The 17,730-nt window shown below is 53.4% G+C and overlaps 6 protein-coding genes across 6 annotated transcripts, besides 19 other annotated features; all 6 read right to left on the bottom strand.

Moving 5' to 3' along the window:
• Positions 1–18: part of a microsatellite that runs on past the window's edge.
• Positions 19–219: 201 nt separating this feature from the next.
• TraAM80_06612 (DNA topoisomerase 2) lies at positions 220–4,575 on the bottom strand (the record flags this gene model as incomplete). The annotated part of the gene is made up of 1 exon (XM_029383449.1): positions 220–4,575. The coding sequence occupies one exon, from the start codon at positions 4,573–4,575 to the stop codon at positions 220–222; it is 4,356 nt and encodes a 1,451-aa protein (XP_029236699.1).
• Positions 4,576–4,583: 8 nt separating this feature from the next.
• Positions 4,584–4,617: a sequence feature (A-rich).
• Positions 4,618–4,756: 139 nt separating this feature from the next.
• Positions 4,757–4,773: a microsatellite.
• A 220-nt stretch (positions 4,774–4,993) lies between these two features.
• Positions 4,994–5,013: a microsatellite.
• An 85-nt stretch (positions 5,014–5,098) lies between these two features.
• TraAM80_06611 (histone acetyltransferase) lies at positions 5,099–6,844 on the bottom strand (the record flags this gene model as incomplete). The annotated part of the gene is made up of 1 exon (XM_029383448.1): positions 5,099–6,844. One exon carries the CDS (start codon positions 6,842–6,844, stop codon positions 5,099–5,101), a length of 1,746 nt encoding a protein of 581 aa, XP_029236698.1.
• A 488-nt stretch (positions 6,845–7,332) lies between these two features.
• Positions 7,333–7,371: a microsatellite.
• A 24-nt stretch (positions 7,372–7,395) lies between these two features.
• Positions 7,396–9,732, bottom strand: TraAM80_06610 (uncharacterized protein; the record flags this gene model as incomplete). The annotated part of the gene is made up of 1 exon (XM_029383447.1): positions 7,396–9,732. The coding sequence occupies one exon, from the start codon at positions 9,730–9,732 to the stop codon at positions 7,396–7,398; it is 2,337 nt and encodes a 778-aa protein (XP_029236697.1).
• A 197-nt stretch (positions 9,733–9,929) lies between these two features.
• Positions 9,930–9,952: a microsatellite.
• A 650-nt stretch (positions 9,953–10,602) lies between these two features.
• TraAM80_06609 (glycosomal membrane protein) lies at positions 10,603–11,259 on the bottom strand (the record flags this gene model as incomplete). The annotated part of the gene is made up of 1 exon (XM_029383446.1): positions 10,603–11,259. One exon carries the CDS (start codon positions 11,257–11,259, stop codon positions 10,603–10,605), a length of 657 nt encoding a protein of 218 aa, XP_029236696.1.
• A 338-nt stretch (positions 11,260–11,597) lies between these two features.
• Positions 11,598–12,533, bottom strand: TraAM80_06608 (uncharacterized protein; the record flags this gene model as incomplete). Its single annotated transcript, XM_029383445.1, has 1 exon — positions 11,598–12,533. One exon carries the CDS (start codon positions 12,531–12,533, stop codon positions 11,598–11,600), a length of 936 nt encoding a protein of 311 aa, XP_029236695.1.
• Positions 12,534–12,645: 112 nt separating this feature from the next.
• Positions 12,646–12,697: a microsatellite.
• A 352-nt stretch (positions 12,698–13,049) lies between these two features.
• Positions 13,050–13,067: a microsatellite.
• Positions 13,068–13,145: 78 nt separating this feature from the next.
• Positions 13,146–13,162: a microsatellite.
• Positions 13,163–13,411: 249 nt separating this feature from the next.
• Positions 13,412–13,444: a microsatellite.
• Positions 13,445–13,467: 23 nt separating this feature from the next.
• Positions 13,468–13,487: a microsatellite.
• Positions 13,488–13,660: 173 nt separating this feature from the next.
• Positions 13,661–13,748: a sequence feature (A-rich).
• A 208-nt stretch (positions 13,749–13,956) lies between these two features.
• Positions 13,957–13,976: a microsatellite.
• Positions 13,977–13,984: 8 nt separating this feature from the next.
• TraAM80_06607 (cyclin dependent kinase-binding protein) lies at positions 13,985–15,592 on the bottom strand (the record flags this gene model as incomplete). Its single annotated transcript, XM_029383444.1, has 1 exon — positions 13,985–15,592. One exon carries the CDS (start codon positions 15,590–15,592, stop codon positions 13,985–13,987), a length of 1,608 nt encoding a protein of 535 aa, XP_029236694.1.
• An 85-nt stretch (positions 15,593–15,677) lies between these two features.
• Positions 15,678–15,747: a microsatellite.
• Positions 15,748–16,719: 972 nt separating this feature from the next.
• Positions 16,720–16,743: a microsatellite.
• An 88-nt stretch (positions 16,744–16,831) lies between these two features.
• Positions 16,832–16,854: a microsatellite.
• Positions 16,855–17,348: 494 nt separating this feature from the next.
• Positions 17,349–17,388: a microsatellite.
• A 251-nt stretch (positions 17,389–17,639) lies between these two features.
• Positions 17,640–17,661: a microsatellite.
• Positions 17,662–17,694: 33 nt separating this feature from the next.
• Positions 17,695–17,725: a microsatellite.
• Between the last annotated feature and the right edge of the window lie 5 nt (positions 17,726–17,730).

The raw sequence follows: 17,730 nt of genomic DNA, 5'->3' as shown, positions 1-17,730 counted from the left end.
CGCGTTTATTCACTCATTTACACTCTTCCTACCACATCAACCACCCACCTCCCTTCTTATCGTCACGTTGCTCTATGGTGATACTACTCCGCTTTATATCTGTAAGATGGAGTAGAAATGACACTTACTCCTTTTTGTTTTTTTTATTTTCCTTCGTCTCTTCTTTTCTGTGTGTTTGCTGTCTGGGTGGGAGAGTGGAAGCGGAGGTTCTGCAGTTGTTTAATCACTAAAGTCATAGGAGGAGGAACCGCTCGACGCCTCATCATCCTCGTCCTCGTCAGAAAAGGAGTCTTCATCACTGCTGCTACCGCGGCGACGCTTCCTGGAAGCCTGCGGCTTCTGCGGGCGTGCTGGTGCCCGCTTTGTCGCTGGCGCGGGGGGTGATTTCTTCTGCCCCACGTTACTGATGCCTAGAAGCACAAGATCGTCATCTGCGTCCTCTTCAAGTACGACAGCCCGCCGCGGGGCAACCGTTACTGCTGCCGCTGATGTAGCAGCGTCGGTGGGTCTCGCCGCGGTGCGTGTGAGAGCCTCAATGCCAAAGTTATCGATGTCAAAGTCATCGGTGACGAGAGCCTTAGACGTCGTTTCCGTCTTGGCGCGCTTTGCACCTGCGTTCCGCGGCTTCTGCGGTGCCCGCTTCGCCGCTGGTCGCTTAGGCAGTGGCTTTTTTGCTCCACCGTTCGCCTTGTTGCCGGGGTCGTCGTCGTCGTCGTCGTCCAGCACGACCGCGTCGCTGGCGCCACCGCCGGCGGGCCGCCAGTCGTCGCTGGTGTCGCTTAGTGTGTCGACCTCGTCGACGTCGTCACTGTCATCATCGTCGGACCTCCCCTTCCGTCTCCGCCTCGCCGCGGGTTTACGCCCAGCCGATGGGTTTTTGGCGGCGTCACCCGTGTCGCCTTCCACGCATTCCGCACGTCCAACTTTTTTCTCGGACTTCACAAATTCCTTCGTGAGTGCCTGCCGCGCCTTGTCTGACAACAGCGGCACACGCAGTCGTCGTGGGTCGAACGGCCGCGTCTTCTCCATCTTCTTCCGCTGAACGGAGGCAATCTCCTTCACCCGGCCCTCGAAGAACTTCTCAATGCGTGGACGCAGCTGGTTGAGATCCGCTGCCCACAAATCCTTCGGTGTCTGCTTCTGCAGTGTGGCGAGCTCGTCACGCGCCTTCTGCAGCTGCGCCTGCAGCCGCGCAATCATCTCCGCCGTCAGGTTCCACAACCGCATGCCCAACAAATAGTCGTAGTCCCGCGCAGCCTGTTGCACCTCGGGAGCCTCGCCACTGTCTGCATCCCCCGCTGCATCCACTGCGGGCTGCAGCATAAGAAAGACCTCCTCCGTCATGGCACTTGCCGCATCCTCCACGGCCTCCTCATCCCCCTGCTGGATTGTGGTGGAGCTTATATTCTTCTTTTGGTGCGGCGGAAAGGGAGTGTATCCGCGTTGGCGCAACTCCTCCAGTAGCTCCCGCTTGCGCCGCCGCGTGACAATAAGATGGCCGTCCACCACCTCCGTCACGAAACGCACCATGTTTTCCAGCTTGGACGCGACTGATCGCAGATCACCGATCAAAAAGTCCCGTCGCTTCACGTAGTACTCTAGGCGCACCAAATAAAATGCCTTTAGCACCGCCTCCGCGTCGAGGTACTTTGTGATTTGTCCCTCTCTGTCAAAGGCGATGATGTTTGTCGCGTGGATATACTCACGCAGCTGCAGCTTCTCCTCCACACATCCCTGCGCCACCCACTGCTGGAGCACCTCGGGGTGTACAAAAACCTCAAAGTCAATCGTCACATCGGTGTTGTGCTCGCGGTACTGCACCACCACCTCCTTCTCACGCAGTTCCTCAAGAAACTTCTTATACGCCTGCGTCCAGGTCCCAACAGGCAGCTCAGTGATGTGCACAATGCCGTCCGGCCGCACGGTAGCACAGCCTACGGAGACAAACTTCCCCTTTTCCTTCTCCTCAATGGTGCCAGTGAAACCAAAGTACCACGGCTTCATCGGCTGCACCTCCTCCCCCCACAGCAGCCGCATCAGGTTATCGATGACGTCAAGCGGGGAGTAGTTGGGGATGTTCGTCGCAAACCCCGTCCCAATGCCGGAGGTACCGTTCACCAACACCATTGGGATGACTGGGACGTAGTAAAACGGCTCCACGGAAAGGCCATCGTCGTCCTTGTAGTCCACAACAAAGTCATCTGAGGCGTGAAAAATATACCGTGCCAGGTTCGTGAGGCGGGTGAAGATGTAACGACCCGCAGCATGATCCTTGCCGCCCTGAAGCCGAGTACCAAACTGACCGTCTTGCTGCAGCAGCGGGACATTGTTGGCACCCACAAAGTCCTGGGCGAGTCCAACGATGGTTTGCACCAGTGACTGCTCCCCGTGGTGGTACGCCGCGTGCTCAGAAACGTAACCGGCAAGTTGGACCACCTTAATAGACCGTGTGAGATTACGCTTAAACGAGGAAAAGATGATCTTCCGCTGACCTGGCTTCAAGCCGTCTATCACGCTCGGGATGGAGCGCTCGCAGTCGGCCACCGAGAAGAGAATCAGCTCCTTGTCTACAAACTCTGAGTACCGCACGGTCCGGACATTGTAGTTCATAGACTCATTCACGTTGGTGTTCGCCCTAAATTGCGTGATCCAGTGCTTGCGCTCCTCCACCTTATCCTTTGCAAAGGCCATGACAATGCGGGACTCATCGCTCGCATCCTCGCGCACAAAGTCAAGGCGGTGACGATCGATGTTCTCAAAGTACTCGCGTCCCTCCTTCGCGCCGGAGGTACCCAGACCCTTGTAGTACCGTATCTCGTAGTTTCTAATGCCGTCGCCAATGGCGTTCTTCCACTCAAAGTAGTCTGGCATTGAAAAGAATGAAATGGCGCGATCATCACCATCCCCACGTCCTTTTCTACGCGCCTTGACAATCGGTGTGATGAACTGCTGCAGAAACCCAGGTGCCTTTAGTAAATCCGGCCAGTAGTGGTGAATCATGTTGATAATAAGCCCTTTGATGTGGGAACCGTCATGATCTTGATCGGACATAATCATCAGGTGTCCGTAGCGCAGCCCTTCCACACCAATTTGTTTTTTGGAAATGTCAAGGCCCATGATCTTACTGATTGCTTGAAACTCCGCGCACGCCATGACTTTCTTCAGTGCGGCGTCACGCACGTTAAGGGGTTTCCCACGCAGCGGAAAGACGCCAAAGTAGTCGCGGTCCTTGACGGCGAGTCCGGCTGTGCAAAGGGCCTTGGCAGAGTCACCTTCCGTGAGGATAAGAGTGCAGCGGTGACCGTGTTTTCCACCCGCCTCATTTGCGTCATCCAACTTGGGAATGCCAAGAATCTGTTTTCGGTCGGCGTTGCGCAGCTTAGAGGCAATTTCCCGCGTTAGTTTGCTATTCGCCATCTCCACTGCCCGCTCTACCACACTCGATTTCAGGATGCAGTCAATCATGGCAGGAGGCAATTCACAGGTGGAACCAAAGCGGGACTTGGGGGTGTTCAGCGTCTCCTTCGTCTGTGAGTCAAAGCCAGGGTTCTCCACAAGACAGTTGATAAACACAAAAAGGTGGGGCCGAATCATGTGCGGTTTCACCTCGGTCTTGTTCTTGCGCTTCGCCTGCTCCGTCACCTTCGCAATGACTTGGTCAGTGATATACCTCACGTGGGTGCCACCCCGCGTGGTGGCGATGGAATTGACGAAGCTCACCTGCTGAAACCCGATGTTTGACACACGCACACACACCTCCCAGCGGGCATTCACGCGGGCGTAGCTGGCCGTCTTCCTCTCCTCGCCCATCATGGGATAGAGGTCAACGTACTCGAGAAAGGTGGAGCAGGCAATCTTCATATCGTTGAGGTAGCAGCGAAGGGACTTGTCTGTGCACCCCGCCACATCGTATACGCGGCGTCGCATCATGTGCACCATGTCCTCGCCGAAGCCCTGAAGGTTAAACTTCGCGAAGTCCGGGTAAAACGTCACTACGGTGTAGTCCGGCCCATCGCACGGGGTAATAATGGGTTCCTCAGACTCCAACATGTTATTTCGCCACCGCATAAAGAACTTCTTGCGGGAACGGCTATGCACCGTCTCCACCTCAAAGCGAGAGGAAAAGACGTTGGTTAGCTTCGCCCCAAACCCATTTCGACCGCCAGTGACCTTTGCCTCAGTGTCATCGTAGTTTGAGGACGTCAGCAGGTAACCAAAAATCATCTCCGGCACCCACAAGTTGTGCTCGCGGTGCCGCTGCACAGGGATGCCCTCACCGTTGTTGTACACCCGCACCATCCCCCGTTCGGCGTCAATCCACACCTTAATGACTGTCTGACCGAGTGGGTCTCGCACCTTGTTGTCGGCAGCATTCACGAGAATTTCGTCGAAAATTTTATAGAGCCCAGGTGTCCAGGTGCACTTTCGCACCTTCATGATGTTCTCCGCCTCATCGTAGACCCACATGTCCTCGGTGACGGGTTCAATTGTGCCAATGTACATATCAGGGCGAGCCAAGATGTGTTCATGCTGCGTCTTCTTTTGATAAATCTCCTCCACAGTCCGCTTTGTCATCTCGTCTGTTGTTTGTTACCTTGCTTGTCTGCTTGCTTGTTTCAGTTATCTTGCTCTCCCTCTCTTTGTGTGTGTATTTGCTCCACAGCCTTCGAACGCCGGTGGTGCTGACACGCGAAGGAGTAGATAAAGTAAAACTACGGCGTGCTTGCCCCTGCGCGGAAGTATTTATTCGTAGTTATGTGTGTGTGTGTGTGTCTATTCTACTGCTTATGTAGGCCCACCTTCTGCTGCTTCCCAGCCTCGTTAGTGTGTTGCTGCTGCGCCAGAAGAAGCAGCGGGGGAAGCGGAGAGGAGTGAACTCCGCGCTGACTGCGCCGTGTGTCAGGCCTCACACCGAGCACTGCAGTCCAAGCAGCAAAAAAAAGACAATAGGAAAAAAAAAAAGGAACCGTAGTCAGCATCAGGGTTCGTCAGGAATAATAATAATAATAAAAAACGCGACACGCATAATTCCTCCCTGAAGGTGAGGGTGAGGGCTAGGCTCACCGACGCAAAGTTATCCGCGTAGGTGGGTGCTGCTTTAACGCGCGGCGGCAGCCAAGTTCTGTAGGCGAGGCGAGGGGGTCGCCGTCGCCCACGCTGCCCCACTGCGGCTTGTCGTCAGCAGCGATGCGTCAAATTCCGCGCGGGCCAAGTCTTTTGCCTGCTCCCTCGCCTTGTCGTACTCGCGGCGAACAAACGCAACGGGAATCACGAGACGAAGGCCGCGGTCCTCGGCGTTGAGGTGCAGTAGCCCCATGCCCAGCAGCGTCCGCAGAACATCCGCCTCCTCCAACCGCACTCGCCGCGCAATGCCGCGCACGCTTGTGACGCGCAGCCGCTCTGTTTGCACGGCCCGCCCGTCGGCGTCGTCGTCGTCGTCGTCGTCCGCGGCGTCACCGCTCTGACCTGAGCTGCCGGCGCGTGGCCGCTTCATCCCGCGGCCCGTCAGGGGCGTCGTCGCCTCCACAATCACACTTTGACAGTTGTCGGCTCTGCCTTCTTTGTCTTCGTCGTCGTCGCTCGTGACAGCGACAGTAGCGGAGTCCGGCAGAAGTGAGTGCATCCACGTCACGAGAACACGGCGCCAGTAACGGTCATACGCCGAGGCGCCCAAATCCGACAGCGGCCTCTCCGGTGACCCAATGTGTTTCCTGCGGTGCGCCAGCTCGTAGCTTGCGGCGATCATAAATTGCCCAAAATGGCCCAGTGGTGTTCGCGCGGTAGTGCCAGTGTGCAACGTGTTCCGCGCTGCCCCGCCCGCGAAGCACGGTAGGGTGACAATGCAGGCCAAGTTATTATCCACCACCTGCTTCTCCCAGGTGAAATAGCCAACAAAGTACATTGCCGAGGCCTCATCGGTGTATTGGGGAAAGTGTCGCTGGTGAAGGCAAACAACGTAGAAAAAATAGTTGTGTACGTCATGCCCGGCCAGCTTATTCTCCAGGAACGACTTACCCAGAAGAAACAGGTGGCGGCAGTACGTCACCTGGCGACTGCCGTTCACCTCAAACATAGAAAACCCGCGTGCTTCATCGCGGTAAATTTCCTGCCCTGGTGGTCGCAATCGCCCCCCGCGGTAGCACCTTGTCTCATGCTGCATCTGCTCAAAGGTGCTGTATATGCGAAGAGAAAATGGGCATAAGTAGGCGTCCCGAATAAAGGGGTTGTGCTCTGTAAAGTCCGCCGGCAAGCCGAGTTGCGCTCTCTCCTGGTCGGCAAGAGAGATGGATGCCAACGGATCAAACTCCTTGTTAAAAATGCCGTACGGCGCATAGTACCAGGGAGCAAAGACAAACGTGGACAAATATACAAAGTACCGAATGGTTGTCGGTGTGCGGCAGTCACGAAGCAGGCGTTCCTCAAAGAAATCCAGCTGCTTCTCCTCTCGGCGAGTCCGGATCATTCCCACCGTAACCTCCCCATAGACCGAACTCAGGACTGGGCCACGAATGCGGTTGGTGACACCTGACGGCGGGGACACCGTACCTGAAGCTGCGTTATTACCCCCACCGCCCTTTGGCTCCTTCAGTTCAATATCTTCTACAGGGAACCACCCACTCAGGCGGTGATTCACATCCTTCAAGCGCACAAAGCCGTATAATGGTGGTGGCGGCGGCGTTGCCTTGCGGCCGGCATTAAAGCGAGCCGGTGTCCACAAGTAGCGAACCTCCAGCAAATGCCCTCGCCGCACTGCCGCGTCCGGCCCGCGCACACTACACGACGATCCTAGAAGCGAATGCTGACGCCCATCATCCTCTACCTTACCAGTGTTGCTCTTCTCCATTTCCTCGCGCCGCCTCACCGCCCTCCTGTCGTCGCTATGGCTGCACGTTCTGCTGTTGCTGTTGCAGGGCGGCAAAGGTGCGTGTCCAGGCTGTCCGTCGATGCCAGGTGCCCCTGCACCGCCCTCAACGCAGCCAAAGAACAAAAAAAAAAGGTCAAAACTACAAAAAAAATACAAATAACAATAATAAACGGAACTGCAGAAGAGCAGCAATAGAGCAGCAGAAAGCCCATGTTGGGTGCATGATTCCATTCAAATTTGCTATCACCCCCCCGCCAATACACATACACAAATACACCCCCGACTCAGTCACCCACACGCGCTTCCCTAATGATAGTCCCCGTGAGTGCGTAGGGGAGGCGCCCACGCCAACGTCGACGAAGCATGTAACTGAACTAAAGAAGAAAAATAATAAAATATACACATAAAAACTTAGGTAGCGTCACAATGCCTTTACTCATGAACCACACAGAAAGAAAGGGAGAAAGACATATACACACATACACGCACACACAGCACGCGCATACGTAAAGGAAAAGCAGAGAAATACGCTAAAAGGGTTGAGAAGCCCTTGACAAACGCACTGCCAGACGCTCCTCAACTTTCCGCTGCAACGGCGAACTTGTCAACATGTTAGCCGCCAACTTGGCCGTGAGGTATGGATTGACGCCCCGGCTAGCAGGTTGCCGGGGCAACGGCGAGTGCAACGACTGCATGCCAGAGTTCGCGGGAATAGTGAGGTCCTCCTCATCAGAAAGCCGTGATGGAAGTTGGTGGGGAAGCTGGTGTTGACCGAGACGACTGTGCACAACTTGTACAGACTGTCGCTGCGGGGTGCTGCCTAACGGGCAGAAGGTGAACCTGCGCTGGAGCTGCTCTCTCTCCATACCTGAGGAAAGCCGGTGTAAAGGAGGGCTTAACTCCTGCGGCGGCCACACGTTCGACGTCCACGTCGCCGCGGGGGGATCGTTCTGCATACTTTGAAGTTTTTCTCCCAGGCGGCACTCGTGATGCAAACCGCAACCTTGGCGCTCTGCCGACAACAGTGGCGGCGGTGGGGCGAACATTGACACAGCATCCCTGGACCTCTGTCGTGTGTGAGAAAAGGTAGCATCGTCGTGGGGAAAGGAACGACCATCCTTCCTGGACGACGTCGCGCCCCTCCCTTCACCACCAGCGAGTAGAGCCTTATTCTGCTCGTGTATTTTCCGCACCCGTGACAAATATGTTTCCATATCCTCCAGCAGTCTCCACCGTCGCGACTCCATCCGCGCAAAGCACTGCGCCTGCCTCTGCGAACGCAGCAGTAGCATTCGTTGTTCGACAACTTCGCAGGCCAACATGTTTGATGTCAAGTTTTCCATCTCGTCACGCAAAGCGGACTTAAGCTCCTCCTCCTGTCTTGCAAGTTCCCTAAGATACTCCACCACCTGCGGATCCACCGGCTTTCCTGGGACAACACGAGACAAAATGGCATTCAGCAGGGCCTCCTCATATTCCCATGAAGGAAATTCCTCGTAACCTCGCAGCCTCGGTGGTGGCGACAAAGTTTTTTCTCCGTCCGTGGGGTTTTTTTGTTTCCGGTCAGGTGGCTCCATGTCACGAATACGGGGAGGATTAAAATTGAGCCCAGGACGCCGCTCCAACTGGACCGCTGGAGGAAGATTACAAGACGAGAAAAAGCCTGTGGGGGTGCGCAAAACAGAGGGCACCTCCGCAGCTTTCAAAGTTATGGGCACGCCTTTCCCCTCCTCAAACTCTTCCTTATCATGGGAGTTGCAGGAAGGGAGCGGAGCTTCCGCGGTAGCCAGGGTAGTAGGGGCTAGCGTCTCCTTTTCTTCATTCCCTTCGGAGACCACAAATGAGGCGAGTTGGACGTCTGTCCGTGCCTCCTTCACCGCAGTTGTCTCCACCTCTCTCTCTGCCTTGGGACTTGGTGGGACCGTCGACGCTGTTGTAATGGGGAGGAGGACGGTCGCACCGTCGTCAGAAAGTTGTTTACCATCTGCCGGCTGCTTAACCTCTCTATAGGGCTTTTCTGGTTCGTTTAAGTCGTCCGCGGGCAGGTCTTCACCTGATGCATTTGGACTCGTGCCACTAACCTGTGAAGCATGCTTTGATTCCACCTGTGATCCTTCTTCGGCAGCCACATGACTATGCAAAACCTTCTGCTGGAGTTCAGCCGCCTTAGAGGCGTCACCCGCCGCAGTCACGCTGACAGCTGCTGTGGACGCCTCAATTGAGACGGTTTCCTTAGGCTCAGGCTTTAGTGACGCAGCTGTAACCGCTGCTGATGGCGCTGCTGGTACGACCGGTAAGACGGGAGCCGCATTGGAGGGCTGCACGTCCTCAAACGTCTTGGCACGTTCAATGACGCCGCCCCGACCTTTCGGTATTTTAGTTGCCCGTGCCCACTTGTACATCTCCAGATAAACAACTTGGTTCGCCGGGTAGAGCGCGCGAAACACGTCACAAAGCTGGTCAATGCTGATGCGGCCCTCATCGTCGGGTGGGGCATGTTTCTTGTAGAGAGTTGGGACGTCCATGTGTGCCGCACGCATCATAGGGTCAAGCGTGGAACGCAGGGCCTTGAGCTCAGTGCGGTCTTCACCGTTGAAAATACCCTTCTTGAGGGATCCCCGGATGTAATTCCACACCAGCTCGTCGTACGGAATCTTTGATGCCTTCTGTAGTTCATACATAAGGGATAGAAAACCGTTGGAGCCCAGCGGGCACTGGGTCCGATAAGACTCGACAAGGGCCTGATGCTCGTCGGCAGCAATGATGTTCATGACGCCCATGAGTTCCTCCTCAGAGATGGGCTTGCCGTCATGGAAGGAGTCGTGCAAGTCACGAATATGCTGTCTATACTTGAAAGGTACGGACATTGGTTCTGCCCCCCCCCCCCCTTGCAGTGTATGATTCTCGTTGTGAGATCAGTGTCCGTGCCTTTTTCCCTCCGATTCTCTTTAAAGCGGTGAGTTGAGTGCTATCAACAAGTGTGCGCACGCAAATGTATGAGGCTTAGTTTTCGGCCCCTGCGCTGTAGCGTCAGCTCGCTTTCGCCTTCTCTAAAAGGTTAACAATATATATATATATATATATTTAACGGTAGCCAGACAGCAGACAATCTCTATGCAGCAAGCCCAAGAACAATGAAACTACAATATAATATGATATATCGTATATATACAGTGTGGATGAGACCATGAGAGAAAACGCAGAGGAATAAAAGTAAAGAAATGACAAGCGGAAAGTAATCAACAGGAACAAACCACAACGAGGACGTGTTGCCATACTTCGTGCTAATGCAAACGTTGCTACGAGAAAGACCTGCATAAAAAGTTATATTTACCTGCCACGGTCTTGCCGTACAATTTTCCGTGTTAATCCCATTAAATAATGCCGGTGTTGTTAGCCAACCTTATTGTTGTTTGTTCTTGCCTCCAAGCTTGCTTTATATATGTATCATGTTCTTCCAATCTATTGCTACTTTTTTTTCTTTTTACAGGTTTCTTTTGTCTTCCGTTTTGTTGTCGTTGTTTCCTCTTTGATCATGCTTTGGTTTTTGTTCATCTCATATATTTACGTTGGGCTCATCGAACGACTCCATCCCACTCCAACTCTCTCTCTCACTCCCTCGTCACCTCACACACGCATCCCTCCTCATCCTCCGGCTGGGCGGCGCGGGGGGCACCCCATGCTTAGGCGCACGTGTGGTCGGGTGCGTACGTACATGTAAGCATGTGCGTTGATGCTTACTTCACCTTATTCCAGTTCAGGTACGTCGCGACGGCACCGGAGACGGCGGTGAGGGCGCCGGACGTCACTGGGCTTGGGTGCCACACACTCTTCATGTAGCCGACGGAAGCCATCGTCACGAGTACATCTGAACCATCCTTCGTCAGGCTGATCAGGGCGCTCTTCACCTCCTTGCGGCTCGTTGCGGCATCGCTAGCGCGCCTCAGAAGGGCACTGTGCAGAGCCAAAAGATCCAATACGGCAGCAAAGAAGAAGCCCCAGAACTGCGCCACCTTGCTTCGGTTCTGAATGAGCTTGGCCTCACCAGGGAGCAGCTTAAAGCGCACGAGGAAGCCAATGTTGTCACCAAGGACGTAGAGGAAGTCACCCAGCAAACGCAGAAACTCGATCAACTTCTTCAGCTCCACGCTGCGCTTCTCTGCGCAACGCAAAACAATACTGTGCATCTTGGGCACGTTACCCGTCCACTTGGCCATGCGCAGCAGGGAGCGGCCATCCTTTATAGACTTGTTGACCGAATTATAGGCAACTCGATGGGATTCAACGGCATCGATGCCGTCAAGAACATTCAGCACACCACTGAGCAATTTGTAGATCTTGTCGCGGCCGTCGGTTAGCCCAAGGAGCCTCACAAACCTGTCGAAGTCAGACATTGATGATGTTCGGGGCTTTAAAGAACTTCAAAAAAAGTATATATTTTCTTATTCCTTACTTGCAGTTGTGGTAAATCGTCGCCGTGTTATGGACTGCAGCGGTTTACAGTGCCACACCAGAGTGAGGAAGAGAAGCGTGGAGAGGTGACCTCTCGCAGCGCCCCCAGCAGCTGGGGGGAGGCAGCAACCACACGCACACGCGCAAAATCGAGAGAGAACTGCAGGTAATAAACAAGCAAAAAATGTCACTCAAAGAAAGAGTGAAAGCGAGGACGAGACCCGCAGCGATGGGTGCCCCCTCTCACTACAACGACCACCACCCACAGCTCTCTTCACAATCAGCGGCAAGTGCCCTCCGCACATCCGGGCCGCTCCTGAGGGAGCAACTTCCGCAGTCGTGCCTCCAGCTCCACAACCTCAGCAGCGACGTTTGCCCTCGCCTTCGCCTCCAAGGCATCGCAAAAAAACTTTGTCTTATACCACCGCGGGTGCCGCAGAAAGCTTCGCAAAAATGCCACTCGTCCGCGACAAAAGTCAGCCTCGCTGTGCCAGCCGTACTCTCTTCGGATATCAAGCGTGTACTGTTGGTAACGCTCCGCCCCACTACCCAGAATGGCGAGGTCGAGATCAAGAAATATATGCAGCGGAGACGGTGTAGGCTGTAAGGCGACGGCCGAGTCGCCGGACTGAAGTGTCCAGTGCGTATAGCACGGCTCCACTGACATGTGGTGTTTCGTCTGAAGAATAAATCTCACCACCTCCTCCACCACCTCTCGTGCGGCATCGGGGTCGTCCCAGAGCAGTGGGCAGGCACTCACCAGCGCCTCCCCCGTATTCAACAGCGCCGCGTCCGCTGTCGCTATTCGGCGGGCGTCATCCCAGAAGGATTGAAACCATGCCGTGCTGCACTCCTCATTGTCACCGCGCCTTGGGTCGTAGACCACATCGTGAAAGAGGGTTGCCAACTCCACCACAATTCGTCGTGTGCCCGCCGCAGGCAGGCGATGTGCCATCGGGGCTTCGGACTGGAAGCGTGCGAGGCAGCCCAGCATATCCTCCAAGTGCGTCAGCGTGTGGTAGTGTCGCTGCGGCTCCGTGTAGCGAGTAAAGATAAACTTCTCAAACAGGTCTCGGGCGGGGACGATGGCAGCAGCAGCGTCTGACGGGTGTTGCCGCACCAGCCATCCGACGCAGCGCCCCCAACAGGCAAATGTCAGCGGAAATGTTTTGGCGGCGATGTCAAGGCCGCCTGTATCCGCCTGCGCCGCTTCCATCAATGCGACGGAAGCCCTGCCGCCCCCGTCTTCCCAGGCACGTATGTGTGTTTCTGCCTGAGGTGTGTAACGCACAAGCAAACACGCACCCAACAGGAAGAGGGGTGAAAGAAGAGGGAGAGAGAGAAAGAGAGAGAGAGAGAGAGAGAGAGAGAGAGAGAGAGCGGCGGTGCTGAGAAGTCTGCAGCACTAACGCAGAGGCCATCTTTTGCTTCGGTGCGACGGAGGAGCCCATCAGGCATTGGAGTGCAAGGTAAGAGGACCTCAGCAAACCGCCGCCACGCATTAACAACGCGCAATGCTCGATGCAACGTCACCACGTCAACTGCGGGGGAAGTAGTAAGAAGGAAGTAGGAAGTAGCCGCAGAGTTAAGACAAGGAGGTCGTAAAGAAAAACACGATCAAAAAAAAACGCATAAAAAAAATCACTACTCATCTCCATACGTTCACGTATTGGAATAAATACACATGAGAAACACATGCACGCTTGTGCTGACGCAAGCAACGTGGGCGTCAATATATATATATATATATTCCACGTTCTTTCCTCAACAGTTTACTTCTCCCCCTCAGACCTCAAGCCACAGCCACCACTCGTCTGCCGCTGGGGACAAAAAAAAAAAAAAAAAGGATCCATTCACGCACAGAGAAAAAAAAGTTACCCGTCATTTATTCCCCTTCCACTGACAGGGAGGATGTTGTGTTCACCTTCCACGTTTTTTTTTTCTGCTTTCTGTGCGTTTTGCTGCCACTCAGCTCCTGCCGGCCCCCACCTCCCCACACCACTTCTATTTTTCTTCCTTCTTTTCCCGACGTCATGTCTTTTCAATGCGACGACGCACACACACACACGACGATGGGAGCACAAAGGTGAAACCCAAAACAAAGCAAAACTTAAAAGAAGAACAAAAATGTGCCTGCAAAAGTAACTAGCATATATATATATATATATATCACAACACACACACACGCAAAGGGATGCCCAAATTTATATTTATTGATGCTTACGTACAGGTGCTGGCGAAGGTTCAACGGCTATGCACATTGCCTTGGCAACCCCGCCACCACTACCCCACCGACCGCAGTATATCCCCTCTACCTGATCTCCCTTCTGTTGTCACTTCCGTTTTTTCTTTTTGTTTTTTATTACTGTCTTTGTGTTCGTTTCCACTTCTGTGTGTGTATGTGTGTTGTTTTTTTCTTCTTGTTGCTTTTAATGTTTCCCGCCCACCCACTCTCTCGCCTTGCTGCGGTTTGCGCCTTCTCACCTTTTCTGTGCTGTACCTTGATGCCACGTGGAGAGGGGGGAACGTGTGGGCGGGCGGAGCTGCGCCGGGGTGCGGTGACGGCGCCACAAATAACATCGTGGTGGCTCTCCCGCACAGAGGAACGCACAAAATAAACCCTCGCACACATCGTTCAGATATATATATATATATATATCATTCCTTTCATGATGATAATTTAAAGTTCTTGCTGTAGTACTCCTGCGACGTGAGATTGTATATGCTGAGGAGTCGCTCCATGTGGGCTTCGACTACGTTGTTGCCTTTTTCCGGCATCAGCGTAAACTCCAGCCCGACGTACGCGCGAAACTCCCACTCCTGCACCTGCCCCCACGTCAGTCCGGTAAATGCCTCGTCCGACCGGACGAGTGTTTTGAGGTACTGAATCTTCTTGTGGATGTCACCCGTTTCCAGGAACTTCAAGGCAAGTAGCAGACATGCAGCAAGCGCACGTCCACGGTTACGCTTGCCTACCATCCCCCGCATGACAAGCCTCTCAAAATACCAATTGGCGTGGGCGGCGGTGACTAACTCTACAGGAGACGATTTCTCAAGGACAAACCAAATCAGATCGTTGCGTGCTTCGTGCAAATGTGTGAGCTGAATCCCACGTATTTCCAGCTCTGGATGCTGCACGTAGAAGTCATTGTTTTTGTCCTTTTTCTGCACCTTCCCGCCCACAAACGAGATCACTGAGGCTCGGTAGGATTGCAGTGCGATCATTTTTTTACGGCGCTCACCGCAGCTGATGTTGCCCGTGTCCAGGAAAAAAGCGTTGTAAAAGACAGGGTCATTCTTGCCGCGGACCTGGGTGAGCAGCTTACCATATGACCGCATTGCCTTTTCGATGTAACCCCGTCGTTGCGGCAGGCACTCGGATCCATCGCAAGACTCAAAGTCGGAACGACTATCCCCTGTGTCACTCATATCAAGGCCGCAGCTTCCATCATCCCCGACGTCGCTGCCGGTGCCTCCATCGTCCCTTCTCACCGTAGCGCTGTTGTCGTCACTTTTATTGCCACGGTGACGCTGACCATCTACACCGTAGTATTCACCCGGGTAAGGCTCCACAAGGCGATCATGCTGCCAGTATGACTTCTTAGGTGGAGCAAAACAAGAAAGCACCGTGCATAGGCTGACAGGTTGCTTGTATTTAACGGCCGCAGTCCAACAGTCTCCGCTGACGATCTTTCTGTCGTTCTTACTACCCCTTGTTATACTTTCCGCACCATTCTCGGCAGTATTTGTGTGCGTGTTTCCTTTTAATTGGTGACTCTGCTGCCTCGATGTGGTCTTTGGCACGAAGCGCAGCCGCACCCGCTGCCCCTCCTCCCGTACCAGCGTATTCACAGAAAGTGGGGCCTCTCCCTGCTGCAAGGACCATTCCATGTCACCACCTTGGCGTGTGCCATGATAATCCTCGTCACGGAGCGTGGACTTGCGCTGCATTGACACGTGCCTTGCCATTTCACCAATGGATATAAGAAAGGCAGCATGTTCCATAAGCAATGTCGCGGCGGCATTAGGTGGCGGTTGTGGGGCGACGACAGATGATACCGATGATGTGTTGTTACCCGCGCAGCTGGACTTTGACAACGCCGTGTTTGGCGACCCCAACACTGAGAAGTGTCGAGACACGGTCAAAGGCAAGGGAACGTCGCCAGGTCTGCCCGCTTCATTGACGTTTTCGGCGCTGCCGCTGCCCAGGCGCGCCTCCACGGCGTGACGAGGCTTTCGACACAAGCTCAAGAGCGCCTCTGTCGCACGGGCCATCTCCTTGCGGTCAAAAGTATCGCCGTTTTGTTTGGTATTGTTCTTGGAGGCAGTGGAGTTCAGTTGTTGATAGGCGCCGTCGCCACTGCCGCTGCTACTGCTACTACTGCTGGTGTGGTTGGTGTTGTTGTTAGTGGTGTTGCAACTACTACTGCCACCACTGCCATCACCACTGCTGTCCTCAGTGATGTCAGAGTCATCCCCATACACGGCAGTGCCACCCACATGAGTGTCAGACGATGGTTGTTGCTTCGGCGGTGGGGGTGGGGATTTTGATCCTTCCCGGGAGGATGTCTTGTGGTTGTTGGCCAGCTTTGCTCGATCTCTGTCTGCAGGCACGCCCAGAAAAATGCAAGGGCAGAGAAAGAGTGGCTGGGATGTAACACGGGAAAATGGTAAGAAGTGCTTCTTTTCGCGGAGTGTGTCGCTGTCGCCGTCCGCGTGGGTGGATGTGCGTCAACACCGTAATAACTGCAGAGATCGTGCAAATGTAACTACGACAACTGAGAATAAAACCTCGGAGTAATCGGCAGAAAAACAACAACCTAAAATAAAAATAGTGTAAAATAAATAACTAACTCTTCGTGAGGGACACCCACACACAAGCAAAAAAAAAAAAGTCTCTCTGTCCTTGTCGGTTATGTTTTATTTCTGTGCCTCCCTCGAGCGTTTTCTCTCTTACTTCGTGTGATTCTTTTTTCTGTTATGCCGTGGGACGCTTCCTTACCTTTCCCAGTTACTTTTCAGTGGCTTAGCCAGATGAATGGGGGAGTAGAGGAAGGGGGGCTGATGCGTCACTTCCCTTTGGATGGCCTGCTGCACGGCAGTGGTATCTTCTCCACGCAGCACGGAGTTGCAGGCAAAAAGTAGTGGTGGGTGAGAAAAAAAGAAGCAAGCGTATAGTTAGGGGGAGAGGGGCGTGTAGCACGCCGGAAGCGCCACGGGCGGCAGACGCAGCAAAGCAGGAGAAACACCAGACACAAAAAAAAAAGAACAGACTGAAGTGTATGTAAGAGGCACGCAGTGGCGTGCCGTGTGACGAAAGATGTACAGCCACCGGCGGCAGCGCCCCCACCCCCGATACCGCGGCCGGAGTGCCCGAGCCGAAGCAAAAAAAAAAAAAACACGTAGGTGGGTGTGTGGGTGGATGGAAGCCGCACGCCAAGTAAATGTACATATTGCGATGGGAAAGCGCAAAAACAAAAACAAAAATGTCTCAGCAACAACAGTCCAAGGAGACACCACCACCACCACCACCACCATTGCCCCCTCCTGGCTCGCCGGCGCTCTAACAACAACAAAAGTGACAACGATGGCGACTGCTGCCACAACTTCTGCAGTACAATGTGTTACTCCGCACCCGCTCCAGCAACTGTGCACCGGCGCAAACGAAGAGATGTGAAACGGCCGTGGAAGAGCCAACCTGCACGCAGAGCCAATGCAGAAAGAAAAAAAATGGCGAAGTAGACCCGCGTGAGCCTACGCTGCTGCGTCTGCCGGAATTGACGGGAGGGGAGGAGCGGAGACAAGGCGAAAAAGAAAAAAACTCAGGCTTTTAGGGCAGGGACGTGAAAAAATACAGCGGCTTGGAAAAACAAACAAAAATCAGGTATAAAAAAGACAAAATACATCTCAGCTTTCTCCGTAGTGATACATTTCTTTTTTTATTTACCTCATGCCTTCTCTCTATCCATCTCTCGCCTTATTTTTGTGGGAAAGTGTCATTACTTTGCGCTCATGACGCCCCCACACATCTTATATAGATATACATATATACATACATATATATATGTATACGGATGTATCGCACTGCATCCATAGTGTTTCCTCTGTGACGGTGCACAATAATAATGGTCGTCGTGGGTAATAGGCATACACTTGCCTCAACGCAAAAGCCCACAAAAAGGTAACAATACAAAAGATAACCGTACATGTTTATGGAACACCTGACGCACGCACGTATACATGCATACATACATTCTCCCAAAATAATTTACAAGCCGACATACAAAACAATAATTATAACAATACATACGTATACAGCGAGATATTTTATATATATATATATAGAGGGTGAGAGGAAAAACAAAAACAAAAAAGTCATATATATATATATATATATATATATATATAAGTAA

Source organism: Trypanosoma rangeli (genome assembly GCF_003719475.1).
Source record: "Trypanosoma rangeli strain AM80 chromosome Unknown Tra_15.4_contig_00247, whole genome shotgun sequence".
In the NCBI taxonomy this organism is placed as follows: domain Eukaryota; phylum Euglenozoa; class Kinetoplastea; order Trypanosomatida; family Trypanosomatidae; genus Trypanosoma; species Trypanosoma rangeli.
This window is presented reverse-complemented; position numbering and strand designations above follow the sequence as displayed.